General features: G+C 43.7%; 1 protein-coding gene across 1 annotated transcript in view; it reads right to left on the bottom strand.

Annotated features, from left to right (window-relative positions):
- The window catches only part of TEX11 (testis expressed 11), an 88,399-nt gene that overhangs the window by 9,615 nt on the left and 51,974 nt on the right, over positions 1-26,810 (bottom strand). Inside the window, exons 16-26 of the mRNA XM_019521251.1 lie at positions 22,617-22,719; positions 21,053-21,177; positions 19,891-19,976; positions 19,135-19,188; positions 18,112-18,152; positions 17,017-17,106; positions 14,898-14,968; positions 12,582-12,698; positions 11,201-11,273; positions 3,684-3,833; positions 2,002-2,110 (exon numbers count right to left, since the gene is read on the bottom strand). Coding sequence (XP_019376796.1) covers positions 2,002-2,110; positions 3,684-3,833; positions 11,201-11,273; positions 12,582-12,698; positions 14,898-14,968; positions 17,017-17,106; positions 18,112-18,152; positions 19,135-19,188; positions 19,891-19,976; positions 21,053-21,177; positions 22,617-22,719 — 1,019 coding nt within the window. The remainder of the gene's footprint in view (positions 1-2,001; positions 2,111-3,683; positions 3,834-11,200; positions 11,274-12,581; positions 12,699-14,897; positions 14,969-17,016; positions 17,107-18,111; positions 18,153-19,134; positions 19,189-19,890; positions 19,977-21,052; positions 21,178-22,616; positions 22,720-26,810) is intronic.

Here is a 26,810-nt window from a genome sequence, read left to right as displayed (position 1 = left end):
CTGTTTTTCCTCCTCAGTGAGGAGGGAAAAGGCAGCTTTTCAATGGTAACTCAACCTGGAGACTGGCAGTGAGCAACTCAGAGCACTGCCAGGCAGTTCAGGACAGGGATTCCACTTACAGGGACACATCTGCAGGGCAAGAATACCAGGAGGTATTTCAGATTTCATATGCAGCAGCTACTATGGAGCCAGGGGCTCAGTAGCACCATGCCATGCGTGTGTGTGGTCTTCTTTTGGCAATCCCTCGCAGTCAAGGATGATTGCTTTCCATGACTGTCTTATCTGTGGGTCGGAAGACGGCTGACAACGCCAGTCTAGGATGGACAGACTCTGTTGCAAGTCAGGCACATGTTTCCATGCAGGGTGGGTGGCTCTGGATTCTTGAAGCAAAGTGGTATGACAACTAACTCCCAGCACTTGAAGCCTTCCTCCGAGCTCAGATTTTTTTTCCACAGCTCATGTGCTGCAGAGTGACCTCTGGGAAGCAGTCTCATCACAGGATAAAGCCAGAGTGGTAACTTGTTCCTATTTGTACCCAATATTCCTCAAAGGCTTAATCTCCACTGTGAACATCAGTCATGTTAGGAAGCAAGTTACCTAAACAGACTTTAACAACCACAGTGATACTTGCTGCTACTGCATTATCCATCTGCAGTAGCAAATTTTGGGTCCTGGCTGTTTTGTACTGGCAGACAATTCAATGACATGGAGTTAGGATATTTTCCATGGTAATTGACTGATTTATAAAATGGGTGCAAACTCTGCTCCTCTTGAGCTGAAATAGCCAAAACTGCAAATACCTCAAGCATTTCATTGTTGCCCTGCCACCAACCAGAAGCTCCTGGCTTACATCTTGCCTGGTCATTACAGACTAGACTTTTAGGATGTAGGTGCCTAATGCACTTGTGATTTCAGTGAGAGTAAGGCATAAAAAACCTTTACAAATTCAGCACAGCCTGTCCTCTTCCTGCCAAGGTCCATGGCTTTTTTCATTTCTTTTTTTTTTCGTGAAATCTGGAACATCTTTAGTCCAAAGCTTATCATCCTGAATTGCATGACCTAACACAGAGGGGCAGGCATCATCTCTCCAACAACTAAGGAACCACCGAGGGGTCTGAATGGAACAAGCCACTTGCCAGTCCCCTTCCAAGAGCCTCTTGGGCTAACCCCAACCCGCTGACGCCTTTTTAAAGCGCAGCTGCCTTCACCTAGGCTACCAGTCAAATAGCATTTAGCAACATGTTAAGAGACTTCAGCCTATTACCATAGTTACCATATTTTTTTATAAGACTAGATCCCAACCTAGACAAAGCTAAATGGGAGATTCCCTCTCTGCCTGCTGTAGGCCTGCAGCACAGGAACCAGACTTCCCCAGGTAGCATCACAGTGCTGAGTGCAACCTACCCACTGAACACACAGGCTTAATCACTCAATTGTCAGTATTTCCTATAATCCCCATGTGCCCCAAATTACAGATGTTCTCCCACAATTCACTGGGACATAAATAAGCAGCAGTGCACATTCCCAAAGCACCAAGAGCTATGAGATGCACCATTAACACATACGGTGAATGCAGCAAAAGTGAGAACACCATCACTTGACTATGGCTCTGCACTGTGGCAACTCATTAGGCTAACCCACCTGCTGATCACCAGAGCTAGCTCTGCCAGCAGAAGGTGTGCTGAGGACCTAAGCCTGAACCCCTTGGTAATGCAAACACCTTCTCTGAAGTCAGAATAAACTAAGACATAATCACTGTGCTAATTGTTCCTAATCCAGTACTGAAAGCAGTGCCAGGTACCTCACAGACATAGTAAAAACACGTCCCAACCTTACAAGGCTAAAAGTAGAGAGACCAGGGAAAGGGATCTAACATGTAGTTATGATGACTGAGTCCCATCTGTCTTTCTTCCTGCCAGACCCTTGTGAATATGGTCTGACACACACCATCAGCACATTCCCAGCCTCAAAACAGACACAGCAATTCCTGTGACCACTCACCTGATTCTCACACCATCCACAGCTTCTTGTTTCTTATGTATGGTCAGCGCGTTCTTGAGGGCCTTCTTGCACACCGAGGGATAATGAGCTGGCGGCTCCATTGCTAAAGCTTGGAAAACAAAAGGATACAGAAAAGCAGAGAGAAATCACCAAAGCCAGACCTCCGTCAGAAGCCACTGCAAAGCTACAATAGCCTCCCTTACGATAAATGAAGCAACATGGAAACTGTTCCTGTCCCAGAGGCCTGATCTGTGCTGATGATTGCAGGTGCAGGGCACAAGACAGATGGTTTTACTGAGTTCTGGTCATAAGCAAGATCAATGATGGTTGCAGAGCTTAAGAAAACAGGTTAAATAATTAATGAGTGCTCCCATGACAATCTGCTTCTGCAGCCACACATAAAATATCAGAGGGTCCAACAAATAAGATCAACTCTCTGTTGCTTTTGTTGCATGTATTTGACAACACTGGACAGCACAGGACCAGATTCACAAGGGAAACAACATTTAGATGCCCAAAGCCAGGCACCTTAAGGGTTAGGCCCCTAACTTGAGGCTGAAGGGAGGTGCCCATCTCCACAGCCATGAGCCTTGCTCCAAAGGTACACACTAACCATCCCAGGACAGTACTTTCTTTCTAACAAGAAAAAAATGAAAAGGCTTTGCCCCCATAAAGCAGCTGGGATTGGGACATCTGCCTGAGCTATGGGAAACTGAGTTTCACATCCTTCCTCTGCCTCCTCCAAAGGTTTCCCATCTCCAAGAGAATCCCAACCACTGGTTACAGGGTATTCTAAGGCAAGCCTTTCTCAGCCTCTTCTCTGAAGCTGCTGTCCTTCATATCAATACTCAGTCAGGTGACTTCCTGGCCTGCTGGCTGGCACACTCACCTAGGAGATGCACGTTCCAGTCCCTGTTACAATGAACAGCTTCAGCAGGGGGATTCCAAGTGTCCCACCTGGGAATGCCCATGAAGCAGCTCCTTGAGCACTCTGCTAGCAGGGCAGAGACCTGGGGTCAAAGCACTGCCCCAAGTTAGGCGAAGGGGATTGGAGCTTTGTTCTCCAAGTCCAGTTGCCCAGGTATGAAGTGCTGGCATGACAACCTTGCAGCATCCAGACCAGTGATGTATCATTGTGGCTCTAAATTTCTTTCACCTTCCTCACAGCTCATTCCAGATGTTCAGTCTAGAGAAGCGGTGGCGGGAGGTTTCTGGTGAGGCCATGGTGAACTACAGAAAGTTCCATTCATCAGCTGCTCCACAACTTTAATCTTCATGAGGCTGGATGTCTGCCTTAAGTGTTTGCACTAACTCAACCACAAATTGTTCGACTGGATGCAGGAATCGCTAGGAAACATCTTCTGGCCTGTGTTAGGCCCTAATGTCCCCTTCTTACTTTATAATCTAGGGAAAGGCCTCAGGTTCCTGAGGTAAAAGGAGTCCCTAAGGACAGTGTCACCCCCATATACAGCACTCAATGCTGACATATCCAAATACAAAGGTTTCTGGCTACTCCTGAGTCCCCAAATACCTCCCCACCCAGGACAAGTTACATCCAGATTTTACTCAGATTTTCCAAATGTGGAGCACAAGAGATCCTACCCACTACAAATAAAACACAACCATGACCAAATTCTTTAAAATGACCCTAAGAACTGTGAAAGAACAAGCATGGCCCTTACAAGCAATGGTTTCCAGTGTCTTGCTCTCTACTTGCGGCAGGTCCCACACAGATTCCAGAAGGCTCTCCAGGGCTGGATCATTCAGTTTGGCTCTTGCTTCAAACTCATAAAGGAGCAGCAATGTGTCAGTTGGGTCTTTGGAGAAATCTCCTAGAGGAGAGACAGCACTGCCTATAATTACTCATTTCATTAAAGCCAGCTGATGAAACTGAAAGCGACAGCTTCGCCTTTGGTTCACACAAGAGCCCTAAATCAAGGCACCAGAACTTAGTATTAAGGAACATAAACTATGTGGTTTACAGGTCAAGTAGAACTATGTGAATATTTGTAATACACAGACTAAACTCCTGAAGTCTTTTTCAGCATAATGCAGGGTGGATTCTTTGGGAACCCGATTGTCTGTAGCTGTTTCAAAGTCCAGGGCAGAAATCTCAAGTGGATAATCCTCAGGAAGTTGCCAAGTACACAATCATTTCACAGGCAGAAAACGCCTTACTGACAGGTAAGTGACATTTAATTTTGATATGCTGACAGGATGCGATTGTGAAACAGGTTCTTTCATGCTTTCACAAAAGGAAGAACTTTGATAAATGGATTCTGTCCTAAAAGATGCATGTACCAATCTCATAAACAGCAGATTTTTTACCCAGGATTAAACATTAAGCAGTACAATTCTTCCACTTGTGAAATGGGTATTGGAGTAGGCAGGAGTGAATGATGGCCTTTGAACAAGGGCTCTCTAACTACTGTTCCTATGAAAAATGTTGTTCTTAAGTAGGGAAATGGGTCAGAGAGTTCATAGCTTACACAACAGATGTTGCACTAAGCAAATTAATGAGAGCTTCAAAATACTGTTCTACATTTTATAAGAGAGTAATATACTAGCAAAAAGGCCTCTAAATAGTAAGAAAAGGGAAGTGAGAAGAAGGCTAGCAGCACCTTCCTTAGACTTTGTTGCCAGGATACCACAACCTTATGAAGAAAACTGAAAAATAGATTGCTGTTTGCATATTTAATGCAATTAGACTGAAGATTTATCTAACAGCAGCACAGAACAGAGGACAGGAAACATCCTTCCTGGCTGGGACAGGCAGCACAACATTGGTGGTGAGATTACCCTCCCTACATGGCCCTCCAGAACTATTCAGACATGGCATCCTTCCTACTTGATCCCCTGCTCGTCAGCATGGCATTTCCCAGCAGAGGGCCTCATTAGGCCTGGCAGCAGGCCCTGCCCTGTGGGCAAGTAAGATTATATAGCAGTGCTCCTGGGGGCTATACACTGAATTCAAAACTCAGAATAGCAGTACTGTGAAGATGGACAAAAGTCTCCAGAACAAACATGCCCACGTCCCTCTGGAGAGGTTTTCCTTCAATCAGCGGGATAACAGTCACCATCCCAGAGGTAACAGGGTTGCTAGCACTGGCCACAGATCTGAGTGCATTTGTGTTTTTTTAAAAATGTGGTCTAATCTTTCCCTCCTACAAAAGGCTGTTCTGCCATCAGTTCTAATCACTCTCATTTCACTCACTCCAGAACTGGCTGCTAGCTTCAAGGATCTCTCATCCCTTTAGAGCAGGGTTCTGAGACAGAAACAGGGCTGCAGTCCTTCAATGAAAGGCTGCCTGAGTCATCCGAGCGCGCTCTTGTCCATTCTGCTAGACTGCAGCTTTCTGTATGCCAATGAACCACTTACGCACAGCACAAAACCCCACTGAGGGAACATGCACACACGGGCACGTACCTGCTCTCACAGCTCTCTACTGGCTTTTTTTCAACCCCCGTCTCAAATTCAAGCTTCTTACCTACCTGGAAGGGTCAACGCAATCCCCCTTGGCTGCATTTCAGACTTTCAGCCTCACTGGGAACACTCCTCTCTTTTTCCAACTCTATCGCTCATCTTTTTTCTTTCCTCTATGCCTGAAAAACACTCCTAACATCACCACACTAGGCATCCTCCATCTAAATCACCCAATCCCGATCCTAAAATTCACTTCTGACACAGCACAACACTCTACCCATAGAGACCAGCTGTACCACCACACACTTGCAGCTGACAACATATACAAATGGACATTGTGCCTTTAACTTCCCTCTGGTTCCTAGCACAAGTTTGTGGTGTTATTTTGCTCCTTCACTGAGGATGAATTCCAAGAGACAGGGCCCAAATGCTGTTGTTCTGCACAAGGTGCAGCACAAAGATTGTATATGCATTATTTTGGGATGCTTTGGACAGGAATGGTCCTGCCTTGAGCAGGGGGCTGGGCTAGATGATGTCATGACATCCCTTCCAGCCCTACTTTTCTAGGATTTATTTATTTTCTACACCACCCTCTTCAGAAAAGGCTCAGGCCTGTTTACAGTAAAGAGAAATCATAAAATTAATAAGGAGAAGTAGTAACATTTTCAAGCCAAGGAAGGTACTCCACCTACTGAGTTGTATTCTCCTCCTCCCACTGCTTCTTTCTGAGGCTTAGCTATGATGCAGAATTACCTGATATCCACTAAGCTTTCTGCAGACTCTCTCCAGAACAACAAGCATAGTAATAATAATAATAATATTACCTAGCATTTAAGTAGTGCATGCTTACAGCACTTTGCACCAATGAATACATATCACCATCACTATTTTACAGATGGGAAACTAAAGCAAGAAGTGATGGTGTAACGCATCCAAGCTCACACAGCAAGTCAGCAGTGGAATAGACTACCTGGGGAAGCATGTAATCTCCATCATTGGAGGCTTTCAAGAAGAGACTAGAGTAGCAATCCATAAGGAATGATGGAGCCTCATGGAATCATAGAAAAGTATAGCTGGAAGGGACCTCCAGGGGCAGGATCAACCCCCTGCCTGAGGCACAATCAGCCCTATCCAAACCATCCTATACAATCCATAATCTAAATTCTACATAAGGCAACCCTCAGCTCTGGCCAACACAGACCTAACACCCTAACCTACCACGGGTAAAGCAGGGGAGCCATGGCAGCCAATGTCCTGCTTCTATGAAATGCTGACAATATATGCTTAAGATATCTCAGACACCAGCTCTCTGCTACAGCAGGTATAACCTCCCACAGTCCATACCAGTCTGACCATGGGGTAAAATTCTTTCCCGACTCTGATGGTGATCAGTCTGACCCTGAGCAGAGGGGTAAGATCACCTAGCCAGGAGCTTCCACCTTTGGTCCCAGCAGGAACATTGGCACACCCCAGTCAAAGTCCCCAACCTTGGCTGTAGCCAAGACCCAATGTCTCTGAGAGCAACTTAAAAACACCTTGATGCCTGTAGCAGAAAGGGGAGGGCAAGAGCAACCAGCAAAGCACAGCACTATGGGAAAGCCCCATGGTAGGACATAGGCATCACTACACCTAGATCCTCCCCAACCAGTGGCTGGCCAACCTCTTCTTAATCACCTCCAGTGATGGAAAGTCCACAGCTTCCCCAGCATCTAGTCCGATGCCTCACTATTCCCACAGTGAAGAAGTTTTTTCCAGATATCCAATCTAAACTTATCTGCATCACCTTCAAGCCACTGGTCTGCATTCTCCTCTCTGCAGCAAGAGAGAAAAGGTGCTTTCCCTCCTCTCTATGGCAGCCCTTCAAGTATTTGAAGTATTTGATGTCATGTCCCCTCTTAAGTGCCTTTTCTGCAAGCTGAACATACCCAGCTCCTTCAGCCTCTCCTCAAAGGATTCACCTTCCAAGCCTCTGATCATCTTTGCTGCTGCCTCTGGATGCTTTCAACTTCTCCATATCCGTTTTAAAATGTGGAGCCCAGAACTGTGCATTGTATCCAGGTGAGTCCTAACCAATGCCAAGCAGAGAGGCATGATCACCTCCCATGTCCTGCACCTGATGCTTCTATTGATGCAGCCCAAAACCACATTCACCTTTTGTGTGGCTGGGTCACACTGCAAATTCCTATTCAGTCTGTGATCTACCAAGACTCCCAAGTCCTTTTCCACAGAGCTGCCATCCATCCAGGTGTCCCCCATTTTGTATTTGTGTTTTTGCTTATTCTTGCCACAATGCAGCACCTTGCATTTGTCCACACTGAACTTCATCCTGTTAGCTCCAGCCCAACTTTCCAATGTGTCAAGATCTGTCTGAATTGCACTCACGTCCTCCAACATGTTCACAATCTTTCCCAGTTTTGTGTCATCCACAAGCTTGCTCAAGAAGCTTCCTATGCCAGCATCCAAATCGTTAATAGACATGTTGAATGGCACCAGGCCAAGGACAGGCCCCTGTGGAACTCCACTTGAAACCTCCTGCCATTCTGTCATGGACCATTAATAATTACCCTTTGCTTGCAGCTATTGAGCCAGTTATCTATGAACCTTGTAGCAGTTTTGTCCATCCCACATTTCTCCAGTTTGTTTGTGAGAAGGTCATGCAGGACCTTGTCAAAAGCTTGGCTGAAGTCCAGATGCAAGATATCCACAACATGCCCTTCATTCACCCAAGCAGCTACTTTGTCAAAGAAGGAGATCGGGTTTGTCTGACATGAATTGTTTTTCATAAATCCATGCTGGCTGCTTGTGATCAGCCCTTCCTCCTCCAGATGCTTGCAAATGGTCTTCCTTAGGATCTGCTCCAGTAATTTCCCAGGTATTGAGGTGAGGCTAACTAGTCTGTAGTTCCCTGGGTCCTCCTCCTTGCCTTTTTTTTAGTGAGGGGCACCATGATGGCACTTTTCCAGTCCTCCAGTAATCTTGTCCATCTCCCAGGACTACATGAAGATCTCCTCTGCCAGTTCCTTTAGTACCCTGGGATGAAGTTCAGCCACCCTGGGTGACTTGAATTCATCCAGATCCAAAAAAAGCACTCCTGGAGTGTGCTGTGAAGAGCAACAGCTGGAAACTCAGGAGAGCCCAGATATGCCTTGCTTGGAGATCAGGAGAAATGCTCTGCAGTCCAGAGGAGGCAGAAACTGGAGAATTAAGCAGGACTCTACAACTGGCTTGGCTCTGATGGATTAAAAGAGCTGGGATAAGTTTATGGAGGGTATAGGATGACAAAGGGGAATTCTGGCTTTCCGATGGGTCACATGTGGAGTTGTGTTTACAGTCCCCATGCTGCAGTGCAGAGTGGAAGGTGTTCAGTTTTCCCAGGTTTCTGGGCTTTGTTGGTTGCCACCTGGAACCAAGAAGAAATGTTTCTCTTCTTGCTAAAAATGTCATGGGGCTTATTCCACCTTCCTCGGAAGTACTGGTTGCTGGCTACAGATAAGGATGGGTATTTTCACTGGGGTGTGTCAATGGTCCTGTTTGTTAATTTATTTGCATATGCATGCACACACGTGTGTGTATGTATATGATTTACATGCTGCTTTTCCAAACAAAGGCTTTGGGAAGGCTTACAGCTAGGGAAACAGAACAACTTTAAAAGATAACTAAAGTAAATAAAACAAAATAACAGAGCAGAGACCCACTAAACAACAGCTGGACCCAATTCTGGTTGCTAAATGCCAGCCCAAATAGAAAGGTCTTGAAGTGCTTTTGAAAAATGTCCAGCCTGAGGCTCTCGTGAGACTCAAGAGGGAAGGGAGGGAGTTCCAGTTCCAATTCTGTTAGGACTGAAAAACCAGGAGGCTCCTGGCTAAAGGGTCTTGCCCATCTGTTCAGCAGTGCAGTGCAGGAAGCAGAGGGCGTCTGGGGCTATGCTTGGGCACAGTGCATCAGCAGGGGGCAGGGTGCCCACGATGCAGCAGTGTGGGGGATGCCCATGCAGGCACATGGTGTAGCAGTGGGGAGATTCACAGGCATAAATTTGTGGCAGGGGCAGCTGCACAGGTGTGCAGTGCAGTGGTGGAGGTGGATATATAGTGCAGTGATGTGGGTGCCCATGTGGGCAAGCAATGCAACACCAGGGGCAGACACATGGGTGTGCAGTAGAGCAGTGGGGGCACCTGTGCAGTGTATGGAGTGGAAGCCATAGCTCACCCTGGTGTGACCTGTGTGGCCCTTGCTGGTGCAGCCTGCAGGGAGTGGAAGTTAGACAGCCCTGAGTTAGAAAGGGACAATTCTGCCATGAGCTGGGGGCTGGACTCGATGACTCCTGCAGACCCTCTCAGCCTGACTTTCCAAGATTCCAACACCTGAGCAGGGAGCAGGAAGCAAACAGGATTTCCTCTAACACAAAGCTGAGCTTGCAGACACTTAAACAGGGAAACTTCCAGTCACTAGAGCAAAGTCTAGAGGACACTGTCCAGAGATGGTTTTAAAATGCACATTACAACAACCTAGTGATCCCACTGTATTTCTGGGGTACCAATACTTACAACCATTTTGAATAGAAGCCTCAGCAGGAATCTGCCAAGTTGGAGAATCTGAAGTAGAAAGCTGGCTATATTTCAGGGTTGTGCAGAACCCATTAATTAGAGCACAGAAGAATATGACTGGGTTTTGTAGAATGCCTGTCCTTAGCCGTGAAAGAATAATCTTGAAGACTTTCAGAGAAAAGAGGACATTTCAATGCACAACACCAAAAACCTATTCTTAAGTGCTCTTAGGTAAGAGGCATTAAACAGAAGGAGCCAAAATCAGCTGTGACAGAAGCAGGTAACATTCACAGTACTGCAACTACAGTTCTGTGCATGCATGCATGCTAGCAAAAGATGTCATTGTGAACAATGCCACCGATTGTTACAGCTTAATACACAGGATGCCATTTTACTTAAGGCATCTGCGAGCTTAGACAAATGTTTGCTTTCCTGGTACAGCAAAAAATTATACTGGAACCAAAGACTGGAAGGGACCTCCTGGGTCAATGCTATTGCAGACAACCATATCACATAATCCCTTATGCAAACTGATCCAGCTCCATTTTAAATGTAATTAGGGGCTTTTTGCCCCCACCCCGCCCCATGCTTTTTTTGGGAAGCTGTTTCAGAAAGTCATTAATTTGATGATTAGAAACCTCCTGTTAAATTTCCTCTTGGCCAGTTTATATACATTTGTTCTTGTGACAATGCTCCCCTTTAGCTTAAATAGTACTTTTTCCTCCCTGGTGTTTACTTCTTGATGTATTTATGGACAGCAATGATATTTCCTCTCAATCTTCAGTTTGCAACACAAACTGGATCCAGCAAAGGATCCAAGAGTACAAAGCCTGAGTTTGTACCTGTTGAGACACCTGACCCCAAAGCAATTAGTCAACCATGAATCAGTGAATTTGAAACCCCGGTCTTCCTAGGCGTGTAGCTATGACCACTGAACACTTGGCCTATTGTGCCACTAGTTAAACCAGGAAATCTGGGTCTCTTTTCTCCTGTTAAACAGAACAGTGCAGGAATCAGCAAATCATAGAATGGATTGTAGGAAGGCAGAGAATCATAGGAAGGCAGAGTGGACCTTGTTTTTGAAACCTGGGCCTTTTTGTGCAGAGTCATCCTTTAGAACTCTGTTTGGGTTTAAATAGGATTAAGTGACATCCAGACAATGAAAAAGCAGCAAGGATGCTCTAAGAACTGCTACTCCAATATACTTGAAAGCATTTGTTTCTTTGCTCACCTGTTGGCTTCAGAGCTTTCCAGATATCCCTGCATGCCTGGATGTGCTGAAGAGCCTGAGTCAGAAGCTCAATCTACTTTGCAAAATTAATACATTGTTTTTAGGTCATGTTTTTTGAAAGGCAACATGTACATTACTCTCACAGTGAAGTGCAGTACAGTAGGCCTCAAGAGTAAGTAGCTGTATTATCAGTGGAGAATCAGGCTAATCCTAACGCACCATCTGCTGCCAGATTTCTTTTCCTCTTCTTTTTTTTAAAGATCTCTACACCTGAGTCAAAGCTTCAGGTTTCCTTCATGCTTAAGTGTCTAGCAGTCTAGGCACAGAGAAGACAGACTTTGTTGGATGTAACTTATTTTAACCATGAGCCACAAAATGTTGCTATCAAATGCTGCAAGGCATTTAATCTTATAAAAAGCTAAACTGTCTGTGCAATGCTCAGACTGACTGTCTAGAAAGCAAGAGACTGGTAACAAGCTTCATATCAGAAACTGAACCAACATCTCTGGCACAGCAGTAGCACAACATCTCAACATCTCTGGCACTGTCACCTTCACTGGAACCAAAAACTAAATCAAGGGCATAGCAAGTAACATAGGCCATTATCATCTACAGTTGTACCAGAAATCAAACCCAGAATTCAGGGTGGTAACACAAAGGCAAGAGGTATCTGGCACCAAACAGACATACTAAAGGAAGAAAAGGGTACAAGCTGAAGACCAGTGAAGGCAACTGGCAGCTCTGGTTGCTCCTGCATGGCTGGTCTCTCAGTCCTTATGACAGAAACACAAGATTGTAGAGATGTCAACTAGGGGCAATGCTCACAGCAGAGATGTGGTTTTTAAGAAAGCAACACATCTCTGCACACTGTTCTCAAAGGAAGAGAGCAGTCCCCCGTCTTCCCTCCACAACATTCCCCTGAAGGGTGTGTATATGTATCAGGAAAAAAAATAATGAAATACCTGTGCCCTTTCTGACATGCATATGACTAACCTCAAGTTCAGCAACTACATAACCCTATTGTCAAAGTCCCTGTCTGCCAGTCACACCTCCTTGTCACAATCCTTCAATAATTTACTGTACATTACAATTCTTTGGGCAATGACACTGGCCTACACTTTCAGCTGGTGTAAATCTGTTTAGCTCTGCTGAAGTCAATGTGACCAATTAACTCCAGTCCAGCATCTTGTATTTGTCTGCAAAGCCCCATATGTATTTGTTTTAATTACACTGTGAAAAAATCCCAGGCCTATATTTTCAAGCTCAGTTCCTAAGGGAAATAACTGAGATTTTACCACCAAAAGAAACAGTACAACTGAAAATCATTTGTACACATGACCCATCTTTACAGGATATAAAACAGCTAGTGCAACTTCTCTACCTGTTCAGCAAGTGCTGTGTTTTGTCTCCCCATTTCCAAACCAATTGCAGCAGCCATTAGCAGACATGTCTTCTGAGCAATCAGAACAGCTTTATCAGGATGGCAGAACTGAGAAAACTGAAACACGAATGAACAGTGAGAATTCTGCCCGGTCACTACCAGTAAGCAGCAAAAGAAAGTATTTCCTATTGCAGGGGTGAAGAGAGATGTTTATTTATCATTTCTATGTTTCCTTCAGTTGCAAGTTTTCCAGGGGTTTAACTACCACTTCCTTCCCCACTACTCTTGTTTTATTCCACTTGGAGAGCATGGATTATGTCACCACTATGTTGGAGCTGATCTTTCTGGGGCTTTGTGTTTAGTCCCAGGTTTGTACCGCAGCAGCAGCAGAAACAGTGACAGTACAGTTAAAGAACACATGTTAGAAGTATGCTTAATCATTCATGTGTTCTTTCTGTACTGTTAACTTTCTCAAAAGCTCAAAATCTCTCTCCTTTTCTCACTGACAGACACCAATTGCCCCACTGCTCTAAAAAGAACTGAAATTATTACCACTGCTGCTTGTTTTACAGGAGCACTGCACAAGCTTCAAATATTCCACTGTCTTGTGAAAGTGGCAGCCATTATTTTAAACATATCTCAAATCTGCAAAAGGTCCTTGCTCCCAAAAGCTGATAGTTCAAGTCTGCCAAGTCTCACACTTCCCAGGGGCGACTCCTTGATATTAAGACAGTTTTTAAGTTTTAAGACCTGTCTGCTTCAAGTGCCAGGGACCATACTTTGATTTGCCTCCCTAATATAAGCACAGAACGCAATATGTATATAACAACTTTAAATACTTAAAAAAAATAGCAATAATCCTGAACAAAAACTCCCTTCTTTGGAAAGGGCAACACAGAAAGAACAAACCCCACAGGACAGGGGATAATCACATGGCTTAATATGATTCCAGAAGGTGGTCATTACTACCACAATCAGGGCCACATAAGAACCTAACAAAAACAGAATTCAAACATGTGATCCACTGAGTATTTTGAAATCTTCCTAAATTAATCCCAGCCTGCTGTCCCTACAAGTGAAAGCTAGGGTATGGGAAAACAAACACAGGACAGTTACTTAAAAGAGGATGAGTTTCTACTGAGCCTCTGTTACTCCACAGTAATTGCCCATGTGCCCACTCTAACCCAGTATGTGGAAGCTAAGCCATGGTCAGTTGCTCATATTCCTTAGATGGTCGAGCTACCACAATTCAGTTACCAACAACTGCAAGTAGCAGGGGCCAGTAGTGATTGCTGTGGAGCAGCTGACATGCAGAAAATCATCCTCCCCTTTAACTCACTGTCATGTGTTTGTTTTTAAATATCCAGTGGCTTTTAAATATCCAATGAAAACTAAAGTCTGTGGGGGCTCTGTCGGTTATGTCCGCAACAGGGACTTGTGCTCAGAGCTTCCATAGCTCATGTCTGGGTGCCCTGCCATCTAATGGAATCTGCAAACCTGAGCTACCTCTTTTCTGATTAATGCATGGGAAGACTTAGATGCATAAAATAGGACCCTGGCATGGCAGCAGGACCCTGCATACCAGATCCAACCACAGCATGACATCACTTGCCAAATACAGCCCCAGTGTGACCCCTTACTAGTGCAATCTGGCAGGCATGGCCATGTCATCTAGACCAGTGGTTTCCAAAGTGGGGTGCGCGCACCCCAGAAGGTGCACAAGATGATCCACTGGGGTGCAGGAAGAAAATATTAGAACTTCTGTTTATATAGGTAGGGGTGCGCGATCAAAAAAGTTTGGAGACCACTGATCTAGACCATGGGGCTCCCTGTGCGTCTAGGCATCTGGCAGCAGGGAAGCAGTGGACCTGAGGGAAGCCCTACAGGCCAGATGACATGGCTCCCACAGCCAGAGGTTAAGCGCCACTGATTTAAAATGACATTGAAAATGAGGTTTAATGACTTTAGAGTCCTGCTACTATGAAGGCATATAAAAGGCACAATGTTATAGGAATTCTGCATGCAGGTGCAGTAGGGGCAGTTTCCTATGTAACAACGTTGCATCAACTCCAAACTAACCAAATATCAGTAATCAACTGATTTTAAAAAAATGCCCTTCAGTTCTAAGTTTTTCATCCCACATTTTAAACGACTGTTTTAAAGTATGACAGTAATTCTTAAACCATGCACTGTGGCCAATCCAAAGTGAAGGTCTTTAAGGAAACACCATACGTATCTGGCTGGAGCTTGCAACAAAACCAGTTGCACTATACCATCCCTCATACCACAGGCAAAATTAGGAAAAAAAACACATACCTTGAAAGACAGTATGAAGAAATCCCTCATTGTTCCTGGGCAGTTCTCGAACTGTACAGCCAAGTTCCAAGCTCATAAAATGAATAAACAGGAGAAGAGAATAAAGAACTTCAACTTGCTATAGGCTATGCCCATAAAACCTCAAGGAGGAGGCAGTTAAGGCTCACTGTTAAGTTTTAAACAATATAAATAATCAAGGGCTCATTTAATACCAGCTGAGAATACTGTTTGCGCTTTCCTATTAATACAAGTTATTCATGCTGTCAAATCCTTTATTTCAGTAAGTAATTATTCCATTGCTATACCCATTCACACCAAGACAAAGGGTGAGGAGCCAGATTTCAGCCTAAATCATGCTGGTTTAAAGTCAGAATAACTTCTTCAACTTTAAAAACCTTGTATAAAGTTGTAAATAAGATGACAATCTGTCTGAAAGTTTACAATACCATCCCTAATACCATTAAAGATGACTACTTCAGACCAGTCTTTACAGTTTCTGCTCTGATAGGTTCACTTAGAGAAGAATTAGGCACACGACTCTAATTAGTATTAATTAGTGATATATGCCTCTAGATGGTTATGTGGTACCCATCACTGTGGAATTTTAATATCTAAGGGCGCATCTACACATCACCCTATGGTGACAGTGACACACTATAATGACGTATGGCATGCTGTGGCCAGCTACATCATTGTAGCGGCGTACTCCCCAGGTATAGCATGCTGCTACTGCACTGTAGCAGCGAAATTTACAAAAGCACCGTGCTTTAGTACTTCCAAAAGCATGGCGCCATAGCAATGTCACCATACGACAATGTGTAGATGCACCCTAAGTGGTCTAATTAGGAGCTCAGGTTCTACAACAATTTTTCAGATTCTGCCCTACATGCTATGTCCTTCCCTGGGATATGCTTTCTCAGTATGCATAAGAAGCTTGTCCTGTGAGCCAAAACTTTGCTGCAGGAAAATTCAGATATCACCAAAGGCTGGTTACCTCCATATTTGAGCCTTCTATTCCCAACTTTTGTTTCTCCCGTTCTCTTCTGTAACATCTTGTAATACGACCACAGTACAAATGGACATACCTATGACGGTCATTGCATCACAGGTGACTTACACACCTGATTTGGAACATATTCTTTTGGCATGTGCCCTGAAGCGAAGTAGAGCTCTGAAAACCTGTTTCATTGCATGAGCATAGGGTTTTCTTTATACCTGTAAACAGTATATGCCAATCCTCCCATCTCCAAATAGGCCAAACAAAGGCAGCATCTTACTGCTAAATCAAACGATACACATTTTACTACTAACTGCTGTTATCACTCTAGATTAGAGGCACCTTGTTACCTGCAAACAACTCTGGCCACACTAAGAAGTATGCTAGGAATGAAGTTCCAGAGACACAATGTGAATAGGGCTTGTAAAAATTACATGTGAGGTGTACTTTCCATTGAAAAGAGCTTTATGTGTTAAGACTTACAGCTTCTTTTTAAGTTTCACTTCCCAGGGTTAAAGAAGAATCCTAATCTAGGGTTCCCGATTTAAGGGTATGATCAAGATAATTCCTATGGTCAACAGAGATAAGATCTCCTCTGTATGCCATACAAGAACATGCATTTCAGCTGCATAATCTGCTCTTGTCCAGCTGGCACTTGACAGTGCTCCACTTCTGAGTATACAAACTAACTCATTCAGTTGAAGAAGCAGCAACTAATATTCCTGTCCTGTCCTCCTGACCCAGGAGCAGTGTTGCTGTGGAACAGGATCTTAATAGTGAAAAAAGTTAAATAAGAACAAAAGCAGGGACTTTTCAGAGCTCTGTCAGGGACAGAGAACATTCTTGGGGTTGGTGGGAATAATTATATCGGTTCTTACCTACTGGATGACATTGTTTTTGTGCCATTATTCTCCTGATAATTATCACCATACAACCCAGACATGATTGCCTGACAGTAGCTGAATAAACTGTGTGCAGAAGGGGAATTTCAGGAACAGGTTGGAAAGGGAATTCCCAAAGGCACTGAAGAGTAGTCAAATCTATCCCATCATTTCCTTCTCTCTTTGTGTCTAACAGAGATGGGGCCAGTGGCTCTGTTTAGCCTTTGGGTATGTCACTTACCCACTTTTCTAAACCAGTGAGTGACCTGGGTCCTTAGTTCCAGTGTCAGGTGGCTCCCTTCTGTGAAAGGCTCAGCAAGCTTCTGATGCGCTGCAGAAAATGTGGCATTAAATACATAAGCAGCTCTTCCTGAGCAGAACAAATGTATTTCCTACACCCTACATTAACAGTAACACACAGCATGGGTTTCCAAAAGGCTGACATAACACAGGATGGGAGGTAGCACTTACAACCTTGACCTAAGATACTTGAATGACTAGAGAGATCTTATAGAAAACATTAAAATGTGCCCAAAGTAGCATCTGCAGTTGAATATGTAGGGCTGTTACAGAGGACTGATAAACAAGATGCAACAACCTCCTTTATATTAAGGCTGAATGCAGTTGGGATCAATCTAATGGGGTAAGAAAATGCTCCCTTCAGCCTTCTGGGATATTTTTCTTGTTCCTCTTAACAGAGCTCTTCACTCTTTTCCCTACCATTTCCCTTCCCAGGCACTACAAGAGTAAAGGCTGGCTCTCATGAGCTTCTTTATCCAAGACAGAAAAAGAAGATTGAAAGAAACATAGTACAAGTTAATGGCTCTCCCCTGGAGAAGAGTCTTTTGAAAACAAGCAACAAAAACATTCTAGTGCAGGAAGCAAGGGATTCACATTTGCTTAAGAGGTGGGAAAGGGCAGTATATATTGGAAGTGAGCATTAACTTCCAATTTCTCATAGCAATTTTCCTTTTTCCTTCTGTGGAAGCTCCTGCTTTCCTATGAAAGATGTTGTTTTGGCTCCTGCTAATGCAAAGTGAGCAGAGAACTGCTACTTCAAGCTATCTCAGTCTGGAGCCCCTGGCCCTGTCAGTATTATTGGGCCCCAAGCAGCTGCTTTGACTACATGTATAACTCTTGCTTCCTAAAGGGAACTGCTTAGAAGGAGGGAGCCTTCTGTCTGAGGAAAGCAGCTAACACTGTACAGGTGCTAAGTGAAGATTTTTCAGTACTACCCTGCAAGCTTTCCAGAGTGGAAGCCCACAGCACTAACTGTACCATAACCATGTTCACAGATGAACACAAAGCAGAAAGTGTAAATTAAACAGCTACCTACCCAAGGTCAAATAAGTCAGAAGTGTGTCCAGATCTTTCATTCTAGAATGGAGGAAAAACCAGGTTTACAGAAATACAAAACTCTAGAACTCTTGGTTCAGGGACGATACCTTTTATTTTGGTTCAGAGATGATACGATTTTATAGAACACTTGTCTACTTGGTCTAATATGACAGAATACAGTAACTCTGCAATACAGTAACTCCCAGTTTTGTTAAAACCCACAGAGTTGCAAGCTGTGGAGTAGGAGTGCTGCAGCCCCCATTGTGCTGTATATTTGCAGCAGTGTAGGATGGTAGAAGCACTGCAACAGACCCTTAGCAAATAGGCTGCAGACTCAACTCACAGTGTCACTGGCACAGTCTTGTTTCAGTGCTGCACCAAAAGTAATGGGTATGCCATTAACACCTCCTTTCGTGCAGAGCAAACAAGTGAGCCCAGTCTAAGTAGGCCCATGGTCCAAGCTTAGTGTGGCCATCATAGAGGACATTCCAGTTTTCTGCTACTCTGTCCTCTACTGATACAAAACTGGACACCTTTATGTCCTCTATTTTTCTCTTGGGTTTTAACAAGAGTGTCCGGTTTTGTATCAGTAGAGGACAGAGGACAACCGGGCTGTTCTCTATGATGGCCACCCTAATCAAGCCCCACAACTGGGACTCTTCAGTTCTTCAGCTTATGAGAACACAGCATCCAAATGTGAAGTGCTTGGAGTCTACCATAGAAGGCTACATTGTTCCCATCCTAGCATCAACTTGAGACACCATCAGCCTTAGAGGAGCTCCCTGATTCACATTCCTTGCTGAGGACTAACTTAATGCTCAGTTGGCATTCAGCCAATGGGAGAGAGTAGTATCTGGGGGACAAGTTACAAAAGATCAAGGCAAGGTCACACCTGAGGCCAGTGGTTCAAGTCTGGAAGTTTGGCTTGAATAAGGACCATGTTGTAAGAAAATAAACACCACATAGTCCTCGTACTAAGTGGCTACCTGCAGCAGGGAAATGTACTGGCAAATGGACTCACCTCTTCTCTTCAGGCTCTGCTATGACCTTTGACAAGACAAGACGAATCAAACACCTACATGAAGAAGAAATACAGAAAATAAAACTTAAAAATTACATCTCCTTGAACATCATCTGCCCTAAAAGTCCAAGGGATCCCAGGCCATCAGTCCAAGACACCCACTGATAAAAATAGGCGATCTGACTAGGATTAAGATTATAAAACAATCAACAAATCTCACATCTCAAACTAAATCAGGGCCAAGTTGGCTTAAGTAAACAGAAAAGGAAATATGTTCATCTTATTATTTATTCTACTCTGCTTGTATAATGCATTTCAATGACACATTACTTAGTCATTTAAAGCCCAGGTTCAGGGGCTAAAAATCAGAGAGGTTTCATCATGAACTGGGCCTTTTCACCTGTGGGAATCACGAGCTGTAAGTCAAATGCATTTGTTGCACTTTCATTAACGTTGCTGGTCATTCATCCACATCATCATGAATCCAGAGCAACTGACAGCTTCTGCTTAGGAGAGGTCTCAGACAAGCCCAGCTGAAGGTGCCATAGTTCAAAACAGGGCTACAGCTGCAGAATCACCAAGTGCTCAGGACTGTGCAAGCAGACGAGCTGCTGCCTAGCCCTGAGGTGCTGATATTTGGGTAACTGCATACATCTCCCACTCCTTTCTTCACTTTATCAATGACATCAGATGTAACACAGAAATACAGTATGGATCTCCCACCCTTATGGATAGGTTAGTACCTCAAGTACTTACTTTAAAGCTATAAACACTTGCTGGCAGTCTTGTGAGTTCTGAGATAAATACTCCAAAGCTTTTATAGCAGCAGCATGTTGTTCATTCTGAAAACAAGAAACAGATTTTCTAAAAGCTTTGCTAACCCTTAGACTACCTCCCTCACCAGGAAATGTCAGCTGGGCTGCTGTAGTCTTTACATGGAGGAGAGGCAAAAGGACTCTGCAGCAGAAACACTCTCAGATGCAAGGAAAAATCCCCTTGTGAAAAGTCCTGAGTCCCACGCACAGTCACTGCATGGACAGAACAGGATCCACAGTCTGATGAAGCCATCAGTACCTGGAATGCTGTGAACAAAGTCCCAGCAGACAAGCAACAAAAGCCAATAACTGTTCATTTAGAGCATGCACTAGTCAGTCACTATCTATAAACAACCAAGAGAGACAAGAGACTTATCATAGTCTTTCAGTCTTGCCCAGTCCAGTCTGACTTCTTTAAGCACTATGGCTGCTAACAGACACAGAAAAAAACCCAAAAAACAGTGCTTTACTTTCAGCTCAGCGTGTCCCCGCACCAAGCGCAGTGCATGCCCAGAAGAGGCATCACGTTAGTTTGACCTGGCTCACCCACAGTCTATGTAGCTCACATGCTTCACTGGGGCTTTGGGGTGCTTTTATCTAATAGCTGATTGAATCAGCTATTAAATAAAAGCGCCAGAAAGTGCCGCTGAAGCGTGCAAGCTATATGGACGCTGGGGCGCTGGGTCAAACTGACGTGTCTCATCTGGGAAGGAGCTGGGTTTTTATTTTTCCATGTCTGTAAGTACCCTGAGTAGGAAGTTTCCCCTTCTAAATCTAACATCTTCATTAATCAAGATGTAATAACCCCCCAAAATTAAAAAAATCTGTAGCCAGTGGCTGACAGAACTCCTAAGAAAGCACCTGATTACAATTTCTAAATATTAACATCTGTACCTTAAAAAAAATCTTCGTAAGGTTTTTTTAATTTTTCTTTAGTGGAAAAAACTTCCACTCCATTTTATCTGGTATATTCATGCCCATGCTGTGAGGTCTTCTTTACTGTATCACAGAGCAAAAAGAGACTATAAGTAGAACAGGCTGCAACTACTGCACTTATATGCAAATAAAGCATAAAAACTAGGAGAAAGCTATGCTCTAACTACCTCTAATGCAATCTGGGCAGCTAAACTCAAAAGGCTGGTTGCTGTACTTCCATCTGCCAACAGCTTGTCTTCGTGTTGGGCTGGCTCTTCTGCTAGCTTCCCCATTGAAACAATTGCTTCCACCGCTGGAATATACACAAAGAAAAATGGTGAGTGGGATTTCTCACAGAAGCTGAGGCAATGGCTGTATTCTGATGTTTTAACATTAATATTATATCAGCCGATTATCATGAGACCACCCAGGAATAGTAGCACACGGTCTGATAGCTGGGGATGACCAGTCCTTTCAAGTTTGCATGCTGGGGAAGCACACACTGCTTCTGTAAGATTTGCTGCAGAGTTCATTGCTCTGTGGGGCCCTCCTAGGGAGAACCGATGGTCCCCAGACTCTGCCCCTTTTGTCTCTATAGACAACATCCTAATTTTTAACATTTCCTCCAACTATTTCTGTTCTTTTATATTTTGTGTTGAAGTAGTAGAATGACACCCCCACTATCCTGAGTATTGTACTAATATGTAGTAAGAGATTACTAAAGCCTCATGTATTTTACACTTTAAGACAAGTTAAGATGAAACATGGGGGTAACAAACAGACAGCCAGTAAAACAGGGACAGCATCACATGGCTGTGTGGAAGTTGCATACACAATCTGCAAAACAAAGGATTGTTCGTTTCTTAGGTAAAGCTATAAAAATAATAAATGTTAACAGTGACCTGCTGGCACCTTCTTAGCCATTATCAGGGCACAGGCCCAACTGAGAAAAATGGTGCAGGTGTCAACCATGAGAGAGAGAAGAGATGTTAGGAACCAAGCAGGAGGTTGAGCAGGTCAGTTTTGGCTATATTGACACAAAACATCCAGAAGAAGATATTAGAGACAGGACAAGATATCATCAGACAGGAGAAAACAAATCAAAGGCAGAGGGACAAATACATAAATCAGAATCAAGATGGTAGCTCAATCTACGTGAATGAATGACATCCTCTAAAGTCATCTGCCAGAAGAACTCCTCAGATAGCAGGAGAGGGAAAAATGAAAATATCAAAATAATTGCCAGAGAGGTAGAAAGAGAATCACATATCACAAAAGACTAGAATAGCTATCAAGAAAAGAGAGAATGATCAATTGTTTCAAAAGTAACGGAGAGATCAAGGAAGACAGAGAGACAACAGAGAAGTTGACATTTGGCCAAATTGAAGTGATCACACTTTGGTAAAAGCCATGTTAATGGAGTAAAGGAAAGCAGTCTGGTTGGAGAGGATCTTGGATGAAGCAGGACAGAAGGTCACAGTAAGAGATACAGACAGCATACCCAAAGGATGCAGGGGTGAAGGAAACTGGGAGACAACTGAAGAAGCACAGTAAGACTAAGGCCCATTTTCCCCAGTTGGGCCTGCGCCCTGATAATGGCTAAGAAGGTGCCACCAGGTCACTCTTAACATTATTTTTATAGCTTTACCTAAGAAATGAATGATCCTTTGTTTTGGGAGACCAAAGCAGTAAAACTGCAAAATAATCAATTGTTCCTATTTACGTAGCACAATTAAACCTGATTATTTCTACCTTTGTCAGCGTTACCCTCCAAGACTGCAATCTTATACACACTGAACTGAGTGAAGATGCTCCTAGGATCACACCTCTCTGCTTCCTTCACTGCCTCTTTAGCCTGTTCACAGAAAAGATTAGCAAGACTTTTCTTCAGTTATGACAAATCACTAACACATTGTAGGAGGGGTGAACTGAACAGAGATAGCACATTCCTAATGATTATAATTGTGGTTACTTGTATAGTTCCCCAGCTGAGCTCGGTCCATGGGAAGTTATTTTAACGGTTAACTGCAAGTTTTTAACCATGAAGGTCTTGTTTCTGACTGGAATTTAACTTCAAGCTTCCAGTCACTGAAGCTTGTTATGTGCCTTGCTTGAACAGCATGTTTACAGCACAATTTTGACTGCCATTGCACAATGTTTTAAAGAGCTGTTGTTAAAATGTCTTAAAGATGTGTGAGGTATTAATTTTCAAATTTTCCCAATTCAGCCAAATCAAAACTAGTTATAACTGGAAACTGCTAAGTCATGGCTGTGTCCCTGCCAAATGTCCTATTTCCCTCAGATACTCTGGCTAAAAAAGAAACAGGAAGAAAATATATGTTTTTCTCTTCCCTTCTTCACAAACAGTCAAATAGTTTTTTGCCTGAACTTTCACTTTCAAGAAGGGATCAGATCTTAAACGTGATTGTTGTGGGGAACTCAAATCCAGTTTAAAATGTAAACAACATGGGGGTAACAGCTCTAATAAACTGGCTCTGCACACTATGTCTAATGAATTTACAGTACAATTTTTAAAACAGCAATTTTTTCAATCCAAATTTACTGGTGCAGTTAAGCCTGCATTTCACATATACAATTCCCACTTGTAGCTCTCCCCAAACCAGAGGCCAGGGATTCCAGTACACTCTTCATTATTTTCCCAGCATCTTAACTCTTTCAGTTTCAAATGATTCTTAGATCTATGGATTTAACTTCACAGGCCACCACTGACTACACCTCAGAGCACCCCCTGCTCCTTCATAATTGGCTCTATTCACCACCAAGTGTTAATAGAGGACAAACAGAACTTCCAGCCCCATCTAGTGGCTTTGTAAAGCAAGTGCCTAAGATGGTGTCTGAAGTTAGAAAAAAATGGGGTTGGTTTTATAACCTGCATATTTGGAGTTTAAAGATTTTTAGGTTTGGCTGAAGATACTAGCTGGGGGTCTCCCGAGTCGTGCTAGCTGTTACGCCAAGAGGCACTCATTTCATTTGCTTTTCTTGGTCTTTACGGCAGTCTCTACTATGCAAACTTCAGTTCAATCATTTTGTTACTGAAATTGCTTGTAATTAAGAGGTCTGATGACCAGCTTTACATAAAACAATCTATTCACAACTAACTCCAAGGTGGCCTTGCTGTAGCGATAGCTTTTCCACCGTATTAGGCTCAATCCTTTTGCTCTTTGAAGCCCCCCTCTACCTGCCCATTCACATTGCTTCCTGACTGACTGCTGTCAATGATGCAGTCAGGATGTTTAATCTTTCTAACAGTGGCCTCTTTGAAAAAATATTCTATCACAATGCCCTCAATAAATGACCTAACAAATAACGGCCAGGGCAAGTAGCAACTGGGATACTTGTGCTCTTCTATTTTAAATGTGTTTTAGTATCAAAAACACTGTATGATCAAGATGTGGCCAACTTCCACTTTCACCACTTTATTTATCTGCTGGATACCTTCTCCTTCCTCAATCCTTTGTCTAGCTAGACTGGAAACTATTAATGACAGAAGTCATGCTTTCCTTTTATCAGTACAGCACCCAGCAGCAGCCATGCAAAGGCATGTAAAAGAAAAGTACATTTGTTTCTTGAAGACAGACTTGAAGAAACTGAATCATGGAAAGTTATATGAAAGTCAGAAAAAGTTAAAAATGGAATTAATCCAAGCAAAAATGCCTAAGGATAATACCCAAATACTGTACTGAGATCATGGGTGGTAAACAAAGAATGCACCTTCCTCTCACCCACAGCCCGATAACTTCAGAGGACAGTCTCTTAACTCTTCATTGGGCTCTGTCTTGTGCTTCAGCATTTAGAATCTGTAGATTTTCACCTCACTGTACCATTGTTATGTCATCTAGCCAGAGAAGCATGGTCTGCCTCTTGTTCTGCTGCCCTCTACCAGGCTGAGCACAACCTTTAGCAGGTGATCTCCATCTGGCAGATGTCACAAAACAGCCAGAGCTGCTTCTTCATTGTTGTGTCCTCAAATGTCTCTTTTGCACTGATTCTTTGTGATCATCTAATTTCTGACATGTTCCTGCTAGCTGACCACAAACAATGGTACATAAAATTTCACTTCAAAGGTCAGCATCTTCATGTGTGGGTCTCCTTGATGATCCATGCCTTTGCCACATACAGCAGAAGTGCAAACATGTACAACTTGAACAGTTGGATTTCTGTGCCATGGGAGAGTCTGCTGTCCCTCCAACCAGTATCAGGCCATCTAAGGTACCCTGAACCAGAAATATTGTCCTAACTGCTGTTCCAGCTGATGTGGATTCCCAGGTAAATGGAGTTGTCCATGATGACACCTTGCACCTACCTATTTTAATGCCTGCATAAGTCTCTTCCCTTCTCCTGTGGCAGACAGCTGATTCAGTCCTCCTATGAAGGGCATCCACCTGGTTCTAAAAACCCTTATTCTCTGCATCCAGCAGATCAGCATTATCAGTGAACTTCAGGTTGTTGACCCCCTAGCTAAGTACCTTTACCCTGAGGCTTTCAGCCATTGTGATTACATTAAGTCAGGACAAGAAATCAATGGATCAAAATTGGTGCATCATAACCTTGACTGAGCTAGTGAGCAAAATACTGAGAGAATGGGCTATTCTACCCCTCACTTGTTTGCGGTTCAGCAATTGATAGGACACAAGAGAATGACTCTACTGGAAGGAGAGAGCTCTACTACCACAGCTACCACCCATACTGTGTCCTGAGCACTGGGGACCCACCACAACACCACTGGGCCACATCCAGACAGCTCCTGAAGAGATGGACAAGACAAAGAGAACACTGATGACATTGTCAACTGCATCAGCTGTGGCTGAGCCCAGAAAACAACCGGGAAAGTGAAACTTGCATTCCTGCTGTTACCTCCTCCCTCAGGCCTCCTTTTCCTTCCCTACCTTATTTCTTCTATCTCTTCCTTTTTTCCTTCTGCTTAACAAGATATTGACTTAGCCAAAACTGCATATTTTGCAATGTAGGGCTAAGCCAATGACCAGCAAGAAAGCAAAGAACAATACCTTAAGCAACTTGACCCTGCTACAAGCTTGTCAAGTTTTAGAATGGCTGATAAGACTTTGCATAGACTGTCTTTCTCCAACAGGGAGGTCTGCAAGTGGGAGTCAGCCCCAGAAACAGAACCTAGGTTTTCTATCCTTGCTGCGTTTCCATGCTCTTCCCCCCTTTGTGTTTTTCTTGTTCTGTCTTCCACGAAGCAGGATGAGAGTCCTACAACAGTTCCCATCTCAACCAACTTTCTCATTCCCTAAAAAGGACTGTTTATGACACCTTTAATACCATCTATCAAAAATGCAGATTTCCCCATCAAAATTCTCTCCTGCTAAAGAGAAGGGGCAAAGGGGATGATGTTAAAATGAAAGCCTTATAGTATACTTTATTTCAAATGCTTTACTTATTCTTCCTTCCTTCTGTATCTTTAATGAAAGGTTACAAAGATTTTAATGATGATTGCTTATTCATGACTAAGCAGGCTGAGGGCTCTCTACTCCAGTTCCCAAACCTTGAGGAACTGTTTAACATTGTAAAATGACTGGGTCACATGGGCCCACTTAGTCCACTGAAAGAAGAGTCCAAGAAGAGTGGTCGTTCCTTAAGGAAACGATCCTCCAAGCCAAAAGGGAGGTAATCCCAATGTGGATCAAAGGGGGCAGGAGGGCACAAAAGCCCCCATGGCTCTCCAAAAGCACACAGAAACATCTCCTGGCTAAAAGGGAGGCGTATACCCAATGGAAGGGAGGGGCCATCACCAGGGAGGACTATACCACAGTTACTCGGGGCTGAAGGGGAGCAGTCAGGAAGGCCAAGGTGGAGATGGAACTGGGACTAGCGACCCGGACCAAGGACAACAAGAAGTCCTTTTTTAAATACATAGGGGGTAAAAAGAAGGTACCAGGTAACATGGGGCCTCTGCAAGACACG

The sequence above is a fragment of the Gavialis gangeticus genome, unplaced genomic scaffold (genome assembly GCF_001723915.1).
Source record: "Gavialis gangeticus isolate Ggan-Ray unplaced genomic scaffold, GavGan_comp1, whole genome shotgun sequence".
Taxonomy (NCBI): Eukaryota; Metazoa; Chordata; order Crocodylia; family Gavialidae; genus Gavialis; species Gavialis gangeticus.
This window is presented reverse-complemented; position numbering and strand designations above follow the sequence as displayed.